Source organism: Hemibagrus wyckioides, linkage group LG08 (assembly GCF_019097595.1).
Source record: "Hemibagrus wyckioides isolate EC202008001 linkage group LG08, SWU_Hwy_1.0, whole genome shotgun sequence".
Taxonomy (NCBI): domain Eukaryota; kingdom Metazoa; phylum Chordata; class Actinopteri; order Siluriformes; family Bagridae; genus Hemibagrus; species Hemibagrus wyckioides.
In genome coordinates this window covers 8818925-8833623 of record NC_080717.1, presented here as the reverse complement: position 1 = coordinate 8833623, position 14699 = coordinate 8818925, and the positions used below count along the sequence as shown (strand labels likewise).

The 14699-nt window shown below is 40.6% G+C and overlaps 1 protein-coding gene and 1 long non-coding RNA gene across 2 annotated transcripts; both read right to left on the bottom strand.

Moving 5' to 3' along the window:
• Positions 1–989: 989 nt before the first annotated feature.
• Positions 990–7349, bottom strand: LOC131357509 (condensin complex subunit 1-like). The gene is made up of 7 exons (XM_058396493.1): positions 7183–7349; positions 7003–7097; positions 6824–6904; positions 6446–6629; positions 2272–2413; positions 1883–1993; positions 990–1325 (listed from the first exon to the last, which is right to left on the bottom strand). The coding sequence occupies exons 1-7, from the start codon at positions 7285–7287 to the stop codon at positions 1246–1248; spliced, it is 798 nt and encodes a 265-aa protein (XP_058252476.1). The 5' UTR covers positions 7288–7349; the 3' UTR covers positions 990–1245.
• A 316-nt stretch (positions 7350–7665) lies between these two features.
• On the bottom strand, positions 7666–11372 carry LOC131358098 (uncharacterized). Its single transcript, XR_009205346.1, has 5 exons — positions 10991–11372; positions 10564–10614; positions 8731–8835; positions 8568–8649; positions 7666–8444 (listed from the first exon to the last, which is right to left on the bottom strand). It is a non-coding gene; the product is annotated as an uncharacterized LOC131358098 (long non-coding RNA).
• Positions 11373–14699: the final 3327 nt, after the last annotated feature.

Genomic DNA, 14699 nt, shown 5'->3' with positions numbered 1-14699 from the left:
ATCAGAAATATTGACAGAAATAATCCATCAACTCAATTATTTGAGTGGATTACATCATGAAGTCCAATTAAGCAGATTTTTTTTAAATCAAAAATTGCTAATTTTTTCCCCCTTTCTTAAACCTTCAAAAAATTAGCCACTTAATCAGGCGTTGTTTGACCACAAGAAACACCGGTCCCGTTGCCTTATGGGATAGTATTTCTGTCGTGCAGCATCACGGTGGCAGAGCAGTAGGTCATCCTCTACTGCTGTATTTCTCGTCTACTGATTTAATAATACTGATCAAATCCACACTACACTGCTATACAGGCTTTGGTCTACTTTATAGCAGGGGAGGAGAGATTTGCTTTCACATGAAATTTGAAAAGTCTTGTGAGAGTCTCATTCAATTCAATTCAAGATTCAATTCAATTCAAGATTCAAGAAGCTTTATTGTCATTTCAACCACATAAAGCTGACGCAGTACATAGTGAATTGAAATAACGTTTCTCCTGGACCTGGTGCTACATAAACATACAACAACAAAGAGTTCAACACAAAAAAACAACACCACAGAGCTAGGACAGAAGTTTGTCTTAGCCACGTAAAGTGCACAGTGTGCAGCTAGGTGCAAACAGAGCATAGACAAGACAGTGCAAAAGACAATAAATACAAGAAAGACAACACAAAAAGAACACAGGACACTTAGCGCCGAAAAAGAAAGAAAAGAACATGTGTAATGGAATGTAAGTGAAATAAAATAAGATAAAATGAAATGATGTAAAAAAAAATATTGTGCAGCAGCGGTTGAGGTAGTGCAAATAGAAATAAACAAATACAACTATAGCAGCAGATGACAGGTGGAGGTAGTGCAATAAGTAATGAACAATATAAATTATGTGTGCGTGTGTGTGCGCATCCACACAGTCAAGAGAGAGAGTGTGTGTGTATATGTGTGTGAGAGAGACAGAGAGTTGTATACAGTTCAGTCCTGAGTGAGAGTGTGTGTGTGTGTGTGCTATTTTTATTAGTCATTATTCCAAATGATGTAATAATGATATAGTCTAGGACAGATATGTTACAAACTTGTTGTTTTAACCTGTTTAGAAACATTGTATAAAGAGATAAAATGTATAGTATTAGAAAAAAAAATAAGAAAAAGCATAAAAATAGTGCCTTCAGAATGGACAGAATAAACATACACATAGAAATATAAAAACAGGGGAAAGGGTAGCAGAGACCTGGGTGATGGAACCAAAAGAAAGGCTAGTGGTGTAGATGAGTGCGTCGGGTACGTGAGATGGGGGTGGTGACCTTTGGAGTCTCACTCTCTGCCATGACAGCATCTTAAAAAAAAGAAAAAAGAAAGAAGCACAATTATGAATTTAGCTGTATGTGTCACAGATCATACACCCAGTTTACACAATATAAAACATTATACAATTATCCCACAAACAGATATAGTGACAAAAAAATAAGTCAGAATATTTCATTTTGATATAGAAAGTCAGTTCTCCCTCTGTAGCAGCTCTCTCAGTAAGGTAATATCAGATGCATGCCACTGCTATGCTGAGGACACTCAACTCATTCTCTCCTTTGCTCTCTGCTGTTCATCCATGGAGATCCATACGTTAGGATTTTGTGATCTCCCTGGACAACTCTCAGATCACAATCTGTTCACCCACCCCTGGGGTAGACCCAGACAACTAAACAGCCTTCTCACCTCACATTCCTAAACTGAGTCACACCGGTTTCTCCCTAATATCAGGAGGATTTGACCATTTCTACATTTCCATACAGGTAACTCAGGTGCTTGTCCAGTCCCTTGTTGCTATTCTGGTCCATTCTGGTGTACAGGTTTTCTCAAATTATTAAAGACTGGAGCTTTGCACTGCCATCTCACCTTCTTCCTCCTCTTCTTCGTCACTGCTAAAGGTGATGACTGTTTTGGGGCGAGCATGGGAGGTTTTGGGGGTCACCAAGTCACTGTCATCCATCTGGGATTTCCCACGACCTGCAAGATGTTATTTTCAAGATGTTATGGTGACATGCAGAATGTGTCACATTAATTATTTGCCCTGGATGCGCATTAAAGAATATAGATAAGAATATAAAGAATATACATATTTAAAAGAAGGGATAACCCCTGCCTTGTGTAGAATGTTAGTCAGGCATTCAGACGGTACCAAGAGGTGCGAAAATAAGCTGCAGTTGATGTGTCTATAAATAAACCAGGCACACAGAAAGTGTGTGAGGGAAATCATTTTGAGAAACAGCAATGTGTCATCTTACCTCGTGTTGGTCTGCGAGCACTCTTGGGCACAGGAGTGTTTTTCTGCTTTTCCAGCTGCTGCTCTCGCTCTTCATTTTCCACATCTTCCAGACCTTTTGTATGCACTGCTGTTAACTTCTTCTCAAACTCCTCTACCTGAGCCTGTGGCATTAGAGGACAGCAATAAGACATTCAATTAAATTGGAGCATAAACAGTTTAGCAAACATTTATAATCAAAATGACACTTTACATATAGTTTGAAAGGTAAGGATAATTGTAAATAGAGTGCTATGAAAATGTATTTTAAAGGTTTTTCATTATTTTGTGGTTTCCATTTTGCATTTAAACCTTTGTTTTTTAATATATGGTTTTAACAAAATCTATTCATTTTAATGGAATCACCAACATCTTGCAATCACCTCAATAACAGCATCAGCTGAAGATTATATCAGAGGTATTCAAATGTGGGTGTGTGCAGGGGAGTACAGTTAAAGACGTTAAAGAATAAATAGAATTTACCATCAGACTTATTGATTTTGCCAAAGAGCTCTAAATTTTAACTCTAGAGTACACTGGAACTCAAAAATATCCACCCCCACCGACGCAAAAACAAAATCCATCAATGTGTTCATCTTATCTTTCATTAAAAGCATTTAGTTATTGTTAAACAAAATTAATTGGGGAAAACAAGTGTCAAATCTAACTTAAATAATTTTAATGGTAATGATTTTTGGATAGTGCTTTAAAATGTGCAGCCTATATGCGTTGATCTCCTTATCTAGCCATGGGGTCACAGTCCAGTGACTTCTGTGCCGGTGCCAAGCCCAGATAAATAGAGAGGGCTGCATCAGGAAGGGCATCCGGCGTAAAACATTGCCAAATTTAACCATGCGAATCGTCAGGACTCTAAATTTCATACCGGATCGGTCGAGGCCCGGGTTAACAACGACCGCCATCGGCGCCGTTGACCTACAGGGCGCTCATGGAAATTGGGCTACTGTTGGTCAAAGAAGTAGAGGAGGAAGGAGAGTGTGCAGACAGAGAAAGAAGAGGAAAGGTAAGAGTGTAGGACTGAGAATAGGAACTCTGAATGTTGGTGCTGTGACAGGGAAAGGTAGAGAGCTGGCTGATATGATGGAGAGAAGGAAGGTGGATATACTGTGTGTACAGGAGACCAGGTGGAAGGGTAGCAAGGCTCATAGTATAGGAGCAGGATTCAAGCTGTTTTATTATGGTGTGGATAGTAAGAGAAATGGGGTAGGTGTGGTCCTGAAGGAGGAGTTTGTGAGGAATGTTCTGGAGGTGATGAGAGTGTCAGACAGGGTGATGAGTCTGAAGTTTGAGATTGAAGGGGTGATGTTGAATGTTGTTAGTGGTTATGCCCCACAGGTAGGTTGTGAGTTAGAGGAGAAAGAGAGATTCTGGAGTGAATTAGATGAGGTGATAGAGACTATTCCAACAGGTGAGAGAGTGGTGATAGGAGCAGATTTTAATGGACATGTTGGTGAGGGGAACACAGGTGATTAGGTGGTGATGGGCAAGTTTGGAGTTAAGGAAAGGAACCTTGAAGGACAGATGGTAGTGGACTTTGCTAGGAGGATGGACATGGCTGTGGTTAACACTTATTTTCAGAAGAGGGAGGAGCATAGAGTGACTTACAGGAGTGGAGGTAGGAGCACACAGGTAGACTACATCCTATGTAGAAGAGGCAATCTGAAAGAGATTAGTGACTGTAAAGTGGTAGTGGGAGAGAGTGTAGCCAGACAGCATAGGATGGTGGTGTGTAGGATGACTTTGATGGTCTGTAAGCAGAGGTCAAAGATAGAGATGGAGAAGAAAACCAAGTGGTGGAAGCTGAAAAAGGAGGAATGTTGTGAGGAATTTAGACAGAAGTTGAGGCAGGCTCTGGGTGGTCAGGTAGTGCTGCCAGATGACTGGGAAACTACAGCAGAAGTGATCAGGGAGGCAGGAAGAAAGGTGCTGGGTGTGTCATCTGGAAGGAGGAAAGAAGATAAGGAGACTTGGTGGTGGAATGAGGAAGTTCAGGATAGTATTCAAAGGAAGAGGTTAGCCAAGAAGAAGTGGGACATGGACAGGACCGAAGAGAATAGACAGGAATACAAGGAGTTACAGCACAGAGTGAAGAGGGAGGTGTCTAAGGCCAAGCAGAAGGTGTATGATGAGTTGTACACTAGGTTAGACACTAGAGATGGAGAGAAGGACTTGTATAGGTTAGCTAGGCTAAGGATGTGTGGCAAGTTAGAGTTATTAAGGATAGAGATGGAAAGGTGCTCACAAGTGAGGAGAGTGTACAGAGGAGATGGAAGGAGTAGCCTGCTTTGAAGAGCTGATGAATGAGGAAAATGAGAGGGAACAAAGAGTAGAAGGGGTGAACTCTGTGGAACAGAAAGTAGATAAGATTAGAAAGGATGAAGTCAGGAAGGCTTTGAAGAGGATGAAAAGTGGAAAGGCAGTTGGTCCTGACGACATCCCGGTGGAGGTCTGGAAGTGTCTAGGAGAGGCGGCAGTGGAATTTTTAACTAGTCTGTTTAACAGGGTTTTAGAGAGTGAGAAGATGCCTGAGGAATGGAGAAGAAGTGTATTAGTGCCGATCTTTAAGAATAAGGGTGACATGCAGAGTTGCAGCAACTATAGGGGGATAAAGTTGATGAGCCATACAATGAAGCTATGGGAAAGAGTAGTGGAAGCTAGGTTAAGGAAGGTTGTGGAAATTTGTGAGCAGCAGTATGGCTTCATGCCCAGAAAGAGCACAACAGATGCAATTTTTGCTCTGAGAATGCTGATGGAGAAGTATAGGGACGGTCAGAGAGAGTTGCACTGTGTGTTTGTAGACTTGGAGAAAGCGTATGACAGGGTGCCAAGAAAAGAGCTGTGGTACTGTATGAGGAAGTCAGGAGTAGCAGAGAAGTATGTCAGAGTGGTGCAGGACATGTATGAGAGGAGCAGGACAGTGGTGAGGTGTGCTGTAGGCCAGACAGAGGAGTTCAGAGTGGAGGTGGGACTGCATCAGGGATCGGCTCTGAGCCCCTTCCTGTTTGCTATGGTGATGGACCAGTTGTCAGAGGAGGTCAGACAGGAGTCTCCTTGGACAATGATGTTTGCAGATGACATTGTGATCTGTAGTGAGAGCAGGGAGCAGGTGGAGGAAAACCTGGAGAGGTGGAGGTTTGTGCTGGAGAGAAGAGGAATGAAAGTCAGTCGTAGTAAGACTGAGTACATGTGTGTGAATGACAGGGAGGGAAGTGGAACAGTAAGATTACAGGGTGAAGAGGTGAAGAAGGCACAGGAGTTTAAGTACTTGGGGTCAACAGTCCAGAGTAATGGAGAGTGTAGGAAAGAGGCAAAGAAGCGAGTGCAGGCAGGTTGGAATGGGTGGAGAGAGGTGTCGGGAGTTCTGTGTGATAGAAAAATTTCAGCGAGAATCAAGGGGAAGGTGTACAGGACAGTGGTGAGACCGGCCATGCTGTACGGTTTAGAGACAGTATCACTGAGACAGAGACAGGAGTCAGAGCTGGAGGTAGCAGAGCTGAAGATGTTGAGGTTCTCTTTGGGAGTGACACGGTTGGACAGGATTAGGAATGAGTACTTCAGAGGGACAGCTCATGTTGGACGTTTGGGGGACAAAGTTAGAGAGGCCAGGTTAAGATGGTTTGGACATGTCCAGAGGAGGGAGAGTGAGTATATTGGTAGGAGAATGTTGGACATGGAGCTGCCAGGCAGGAGGAAAAGAGGAAGGCCAAAGAGGAGGTATATGGATGTAATAAATGAGGATATGAAGCGAGTGGGTGTAAGTGTTGAGGATGCAGAAGATAGGGATAGGTGGAGAGAGATGATTCGCTGCGGCCACCCCTGAAGGGAAAAACTGAAAGCAGAAGAAGATATGCGTTGATCTCCTGTGGTCAGCTCAGATGCAAACAAATACAAAATACTGCAGGAGATAAACAGTAAAAGTGTCAGCAGTGTGGAACCATCTTAAAGTTTCTAACAAGCAATTAGCAATAAGACAAGCAATTTTTAAAAGCATATGTTGAAAATATACTGCATTATATTTTTAACTGTTCAGTGTTTCCACTTCTCACCCTGCAGTACTTGAGTACCAAAGTTAGGGATTTTTGGGAGGGCATGAGAAAAGTTATGAATATGCCTACATCCTTGTGTGGAGTGTAACGTACTTTAAACTGGGGCTCGGCTCTGCGGCGGAGTTTGGCCAAGATGGAGAGCAGAGGTTGGTAAACCGCATCCTCTGTAAGTTTATCACTGTAACACTCCCAGCACTCCTGTAGCTTCTTGAAGCCTCGCTCACACATGGAGAGCAGCGACAGAGATACAGCAATATCTGCCCACTGCCGCTCGGTCCTGAACAAAAACACAAACAGACAAGTGTTTATATTTTCTAACTTTAGTGAACCATTGCACCAAAGCATTATAGCTCCTGGCTAAAACATTCACATCACTACTCTACTAAATGATAACAAACTATGTACATATATTCTTTGTAATAAAGTTTTTTAGTAGAAAGGGAAATGAAAACACTGATTTTTGCTACTCACTTTGCAGTTCTGAAACGCTGACAGAGCTTCTCCACCAAGCTCTCCGTCTGCCTCTCCTTAGTTATATAGGAAAACAGTTGCCTATGACAAAATGAGTACAATTAATCAATTACATATTTACAAATATATTAACCAAAAATCCAAGCAATACCAAACCAAATACCAAATTAATTTTTTACTTCATAACAGTGCTGAAGTCCTCCTCTTTCATTCCTCTCTCTGGATCGGACAGCCTACTTATAATGTCTGGCAGCAGATTATAGATGGCATTATCCTGAGAGAGGAAACCAACAACGACTAAACAAAGAAAGAGAAATAAAAAGTACATCAAGACGTACAACTCACAAATAAGTGCCTACCTTTGCAGCGAGTTCATTGAAAAAGTTGACTGCAAGGTTGTCAATATGTGGCTCAGGGTCAAGCAGGAGTGCAGCAACCTCGCTGACCTGACCTTTGACCTTCATCACATCCTTTAGCACTAACTGAGTCAGAACCGTGATGGCAGTCAGGCGCACCGACACGTTTTCGTCACACAACCTTCACAGACACATCCAATATAGAATGATAAACGACTCGTCACAAAACAACTTGCTGTGTAGTGTGCCAGAGTGCAGACTAGAATTTAATTTCAATTTATTTGTGTAGCGCTTTTAACAATGGATATCGTCTGTCTGTGGGAACAATAGTCTGTTTCGGGTGGGGAAGAAAGGGAAAAAATGGGGAAGAAGGGGAAGGAAGAAAAAAGCACACACCTAAATATGCAGTAACCTCCTAAAACTTATAAATAATGATTAAACAAAGAACACATTCAAATCAAGTCAAGTCCAGAAGCTTTTATTGTCCTTTTGACCACATATAGCTGATGCAGTACACAGTGAAATGAGACAACGTTTCTCCAGGACCCTGGTGCTACATAAACAACACAACAACATATAATTACAAAACAACACAGAGAGCTAAGGACAGAAAGTAAGCTGTCCTAGCTACATAAAGTACATCGTGTGCAACTTGGTGCAAACAGTGCAAGACAAAAGACAGTGCAAAGAGACAATGCAGTACGTATAGCAGCAGTTGAATAATGTGCAAATACAATTCAAATAATAGATGACATGTACCCTAACAATAAATACAGGAACAAATTATAAAATAGCAATATATTAAACTATAAACAAAAGAGAAAAATAATATTTAAACATCAAATATTTCAATATAAAATATACATATAACTTTGTAAGAATACAAGCGCTATATGCAACATATCTATATTTTCTTAATTTTTTTGAGCAACTGCTTTTGTCATCGTCTCTGTCACTGGACAATAAATTCTGGCCTTGTCCTGGCTATGTCCAGTTGCTGATGTCCACACTTTCTGCAAGTGTTGGCCTTCCACTCACCTAATGTATGCACGTAGTTGACGTGGCACAGGTGGTTGAATGCTGTTGGAGGAACACGTCTCGGCTGATGGACCATCACGTAGGGTGGAGTGCTGCTGGGCTGGGGAGTGCTGGTTGCCGAGGGTCCAGGGTCCATGTCCAGAGTCCGAATGTGGGTTCGGTGTGGGGACCGTGCTTGATAGAAGTGCTGGGCTCGATGGGAACAGCACCAGCTTGCGCCGGTATGCCTAAAACAACATGATGAAAAAAATATACATTAACAGTCTACATATATGGCAGTAAAATTTAAGCAATGGGTAAAGAGTTTAGGAGAGATATTTCAGATATAATATACTGAGATATTTACATACCAAATTCTCCTCCATAACTTGAGTGGGAGAATCTGAAGAAAAGTGATGAGTGTCCACAGGCCTGCACTGGACATTTACTTATCTGTAACATTAAAAAAACACTGTCAGTTGACACGCAACCTATAGATTACATGGTATGGCTTTATGTCTTTTCTATACATACCCTCTGTTGAGGAGCAGGTCTGTCCCCAGCTGCAGAGGGACACACACCTGTGCTGGAAAACTGCCATGGCCTTACGAGATTTTTGAGGCTTCAGTAGTCGAACATCTGTGAAAGTTAAATTCAGCAAGCTAAACTGAATAATAATTAAATCATAATGTACAATAATTCAAAAAATCGAAACGAATTAAAATGAACAACATGCAATTCTGTACAATTACCAGCCCTCTTAGATTGTAAATCGTAAATAATAACACTATAATAATAGTGCACTGTGATGTATAATAACAGTAAACTATGATGTAAAAAAAGCAAATATTGGTAAAAAGGGATATAGTTCATTAACAAAAGCATTCCGGATTATAGTATTGGACAAATTTATGTTAGTAATAGAAACTCCATTCACCAATAGCCGAGGAAGACGAGGTGTTACATTATTTTCAGATAAACTCCAAGATATCTGAACTATAGACTGTGGGATAGCTTTGATGATGTTATCATATTGTTTTCTGTCAAATAAATTAAATTTGGAACTAAAAGTTTCAAAAGACATTTGCATGACAGACCATACTCCTTTCTCCCACCAGTTTTTGTAGAATATAGATTTGTTCCTAAACACAACATATCTACAGTTCCATAGAGGGACATTATGAGGACTCAAATTATGCTTATAGATCATTTTCCAATAAAGTAAGACCTGTTGATGAAACACTGATAACTTAACAGGGTCATAATCACATCTAAGGAAAAAAATGGATACCTCCAACTTTCATAAATATTTGGCTAGGGATATGAAACCAAAAACTATTTTCATTTTTCAAAAAGGATTTTAGCCAGTTTGTCTTAATCATACCATTAATACACTCAATGTCAAGGGATTTTAGTCCCCCTAACTGTGCTATTTGTGTCTTTATAAATTAATTTAACTAGATTAATAAAGTTTTCTCCAAAACCAAGTAATTCTAAAGTACGAAAATAAATTTGTGTTCAATCATGTCAAAAGCCTTAAAAAATCTAGAAATAAAATGAAACAATCTACGATTAAATAATTATAATCCAGTAAGTCAAGCACAAGTCGTATATTATTGTGAATTGAGCGGCCTTTCAAAAAACCTGACTGTGTCTCTGAAATAATCTGTGAAACTCCAATTTTTAATCTGTTAGCATAAATATGAGTTAAAACTTTAATAGTCATTATTAAGCAGAGTTATGGGCCTTCTTTGAGATTGTCTATTAATTTTGGATTTTTTCCAGGTTTAGGGATGAGAGTGATAATCCCTTGGTTCATAGTAGTCGGAAGAATATGGGATTCAGATATTTCTTTCAACATATGAAAAACAAGGTCTTTAATATATATCCAAAAATGCCTATAGAAGTTACTCGTCAATCCATCTGAACCAGGCGATTTGTCTAATGATAAATAATTCATTGCTTTTTCAAGAAGCGTTTCTTCATCTCAATCTCAGTTCTTCACTGATGTATGTGATATCCCGGAGGTCATGTGATGTCCAGTAAGATGTGTTACCATGGTGAAAGTACACCAGTTTGAAGGATCAGTTACCTTTAGCTCACATCATGTTACTTGATCAATTTATAATGAATATGTTGTTGCTTATATGTGATTTGATGTAATCTAGTTATTGACCCTAACTGTCTGATTGGGGTGGGGGTGTTGACTTATGAAAGTAGTCATGAACAGTAACTAATGCAGCATCTAGGATTCTTATACCGGAAAATGACAGCAAGGTGCATTAGTTTTGCATAGTTTTGGTCTTTAAATCAATTGTAAACAGGACTTTATTGCTACTATCACAGCAGTCAAGTAAGGTTACTTACAACGGTGATGTACAGGTCCGAGCCGTCCTTACGGAGGTGTTTAATGGCAACCTACAAACAAAACAAAAACAAAACACCCCTGTGAAGTGTAGCAGTGGACAGATGGAAAACTTTCAAAAAGGTGAGGGCGGAAGGTGCGAACAGAACAGTGAAAAAGGTGGGACAAATAACACGTGGGGAAAACAGAAACGAGATCACGTGACCCAGAAATCATAAACACAGGCTTAAAACTAGTGCCGGGATTAATGAAGTTTTATCTAATCTTATTTTAGGGATGCCCTACAATGAAATGACAACCAGAGAAAGTTTTTGGAGAAAGTGCACATGCAAAAATCTGGACAATGCTCATGTCATTAACCTCATTACGCTCTACAGTTCATGTATTGTGTTGACCAGTGCAATCTGCAGGATTTGCACAGGCATTTACCTGCTGTCCATCTTTCCTACGAACACCTTCGTACACTGATCCAAAGCCTCCACTCCCCAGCAGATTTCTGATGGTGTACAGATCGAGATATCTCTGTGCTAAAGAAAACAAATAAAAAAAAAGACACAAAATGAGCCTCGTGTTTGTTGTCCTCTTCTGTGTGTATGTAACGCGCTGAGTTAGCATTAACGTAAGGGATCGCTCGCCTAACTCAAGTTGCAGCAGAAATCACACGAAGCTCACACAGGTCGCATTTCACATCTCGAGGGGTTTTTATTTTTTACTAGCAACAGTGTTATTTATTTAAAGAAGACAAATTAAATGAGCAACAGAAATGAAAATAAAAACATCGGAGCCGCACTCATGCTGTACTCGCGGCTCACGTGACTGCAGACTGACCACAACACAAAAAAACAAAATGGCGCCCTGCTCTTAAAGGAGCCACAGCTTATTTCACTCGTTACAGGTGAAATGGTCAGTAATAAATCAGTGGTTTATTTCGTGTATGTGTTTTTTATTTCTTTTTATACAACAGCACAATAACTGCTAACCTTATCACAGCATTCTGATCATGGGTAAAAAAAAGCCAGTTGTTACTTATATAAAAAACAGCTTTCGTATCTACCTCAGATATACACTGCGGTCAAAAGAATTGACCACAACATTAACATCCCAGAGTTTCCATCATTTTCTTTTTTCTTTTTCTTTTCAAGCAAAAACCTTTTGCTGTTACTGCTTAACTAGCCTGAAATAGTGAATACTTAAGCATCGGCTAGTCACGTGACTGTCACATGATCGTACTGCACTGAGAGAGTTGTGGTCAGTCAGTATTGTCCTGTTCATCATGTTCATGTGTTTGTCAGCTTGATAGGACCATACAAATTTGTGTATCTTATATTAGAGCATTTAAAATTTAGTGCTTTGAGTACAATTCACTCACCTGTTAGTGGGTGGGATATATTAGGCAGTAAGTGAACATTTTGTCCTCAAAGTTGATGTGTTAGAAGCAGGAAAAATGGACCTATGTAAGGATTTGAGGCAGTGTCATGCTTTGGGCAATGTTCTGCTGGGAAACCTTGGGTCCTGCCATCCATGTGGATGTTGACACGTTCCACCTACCTAAGCATTGTTGCAGATCATGTACACCCTTTCATGGAAACGGTATTCCCTGATGACTGTGGCCTCTTTCAGCAGGGTAATTGTCGGAACTCAGAGCCCCCTCCGAGTGGACATATCACCGGGTGGAATTTTTAGATTGTGTCTATTTCTCTTAGCTTTCCATAATCTTACCCAATGAACTCAATAAACTATAAAAACTTAGCCAAAATAAAGGAGATCTCAGTCAGCAGATGAGAAGAAGCAGGTTTCTTTATTCAGCCATGCAGTCAACAACATGCATTTATGAAGAGAGCAGCTGGTTTATAAAATCCCTGAGAAATTCCCCTCTACTTATACCCGTTTCTCTAATTTAAATATTTCCAGCAATTTCCCATTATATTCAATGTATGGCTACATAATTTACATACTTTTGCCATTTCCCATTATTTTCCTACTTGTACCGATACCGCCCCTAAATTAATATCATCCTCCCCTTGATGACGTCAATTTTTCCTCCTCTCAAGTTTCCCTTGTTTTCAGGCTAAGTCAGCCGATTTCAAGAAAAAATAGCGCTTACTTATAAGCGCTGCTTCCTTATCAACTTCATTTGACCGCAACCTCCCAAGCTGCTTCCTTGGATCATCCCGACCTCATACGCTGCCTTCCACAACTATGTGTAAGTACCCTGACCTCTTCCTCTGTGTCATATTGATCTTTCTTTATCTGCTTGATCTAAGTTAGATGCGTTTCTATTTTTTAAATAAGCCTTCCCATTATGCTGTCTCATATCCTTCCCGCCAATGCTCTTCACTACCATAGACCAAGTCACACTGCCCTAACAGTCTACCACTGCCCTGTCAACCCAAGGCAAGAGTTTCCAATATCCTGGGCCTTGAGCTTTTAAGCGTTTCACTCTTATTGTCTGCTAAGCTTTATTTAAGATTACATAGTCACACAATATGCACCTCACTCATCCCTATTTTTCCTTCTAGCTCAGTCAGCCTGCCGTGCTATCTTCCGAAGAAGTCCCAGGGGTGCTCTGCGACGCTGTCGCCAGTATCGGCTGTCTTGCCTGGCTATTGAGCTTACTGGTTTCCTGGAACACCTATCTGACATCTCCATCCCCGAGTCCTCTCACCTTACTCACCATATCGTGAGAGATGCCCTCTGTCTCGATCAGAGCACCCAATTTCACCCCAAAACCTGTGATCAGTCTACTCAGACCCTCTACTGGCATTGGACACGCACTACCTCTCAAGGCATCCAGACTATTGAGATCTCTTCTGATGATTCTTCCTCTGACTCTTCTTCACCTCCTAACTCTCCTGACGTTCCCCAACGTTCTCCTGGCTTTGTGCCTTTGCTTTACAGTATTCACAATATTCCCCAATCTTCTCCTGTCTATTCGCCTCCAGTTTCTCCCACTGATTACTCTCCCACTTCTCCTCAGGAACCTGAGGTCCCTTCTTCTACAGCTGACCCTCCGGTCCCACTGATCCCACTGGATAGGCTGACTGACTGAGCTGTAACTCCTAATGTTTCAATAAATTTCTCTTTCCTTCTTCCTGTCTCAGTGTGGTTATTACACCAGTATACTAATATTAATGGTTTTGCATGTTTATTATAAAGGTTATACATGATTATTATAAATTTGCATTAATCAAAGCCAGCTACTAGTCAATAGCTAAATATTTTGGATAGGTAAACACTACTGATAAGCAGGGTATTGCTATCTTAAAGCTAGGCATATAATTTTCTCCGACATAATGCACCGTGCCACAAAGCCCAAATGGTTCAGGAATGGTTTGATGAGCACAAAAATGAGTTTGAGGTGTTGACTTGGCCTCCAAATTCCCCAGATCTCAATCCAATCCAGCATCTGTGGGATGTGCTGGACAAACAAGTCCGATCCATGGAGGCCTCACCTTGCAACTTACAGGACTTTAAGGATCTGCTGCTAACATCTTGGTGCCAGATACCACAGCATACCTTCAAGAATCAAGTGGAGTCCATGCCTCGATGGGTCAGGGCTGTTTTGGCAGCAAAAGGGGGACCAACACAATATTAAGCAGGTGGTCATAATGTTATACCTGATCAGTGTATATGATACTGTATGTAAACGGTTTTAGAAGACGTTTGTTTTTAGCTGGTCAAACAACACGGAAAAATCTGGAAAAGGCGCAGATTAAGATGAAAAAGCTTTTTGATCGCCAGTCTGAAAAGCGTGTATTTAATCCCGGGGATCAGGTTTTGGCATTGCTTCCGTTTGTGGATTCTCTGTTCTGTGCGAAATTTGTGGGACCCTATACTGTTGTGCGTGCACTGTCTGATCTTAATTATGAAATCGCAACTCCAGACAGAAAGTAAATAACCCAAGTCTGTCATGTAAATTTACTGAAACCTTTTTTCTCCCGCGATTGTCAACCAACTGATGTTAAATCATCCGCTCTGGTTAGTCCTGTGACAGATGGGATGGGTCAGTCTTTGGTATAGGAGAGATTAAGGTTGTAGACGATGCTGTAATACAACCTCGACTGAAAAATTCTGAGACCTTGAAAGATTTCTTGTCTCATTTATCCGTTTTGCAACAAGCAGAGTTGTCACAGCTGAT

Excerpts from the sequence above, each read along its gene's own strand:
- LOC131357509 (XM_058396493.1), bottom strand. The coding sequence starts at position 7,287 with ATGAAGGTCAAAGGTCAGGTCAGCGAGGTTGCTGCACTCCTGCTTGAC. Across the intron at positions 6,630-6,823 it reads CAGCGTTTCAGAACTGCAAA|GACCGAGCGGCAGTGGGCAG; the intron begins GTGAGTAGCAAA and ends GTTTTTGTTCAG. Across the intron at positions 2,414-6,445 it reads GAGCCGAGCCCCAGTTTAAA|GCTCAGGTAGAGGAGTTTGA; the intron begins GTACGTTACACT and ends CTAATGCCACAG.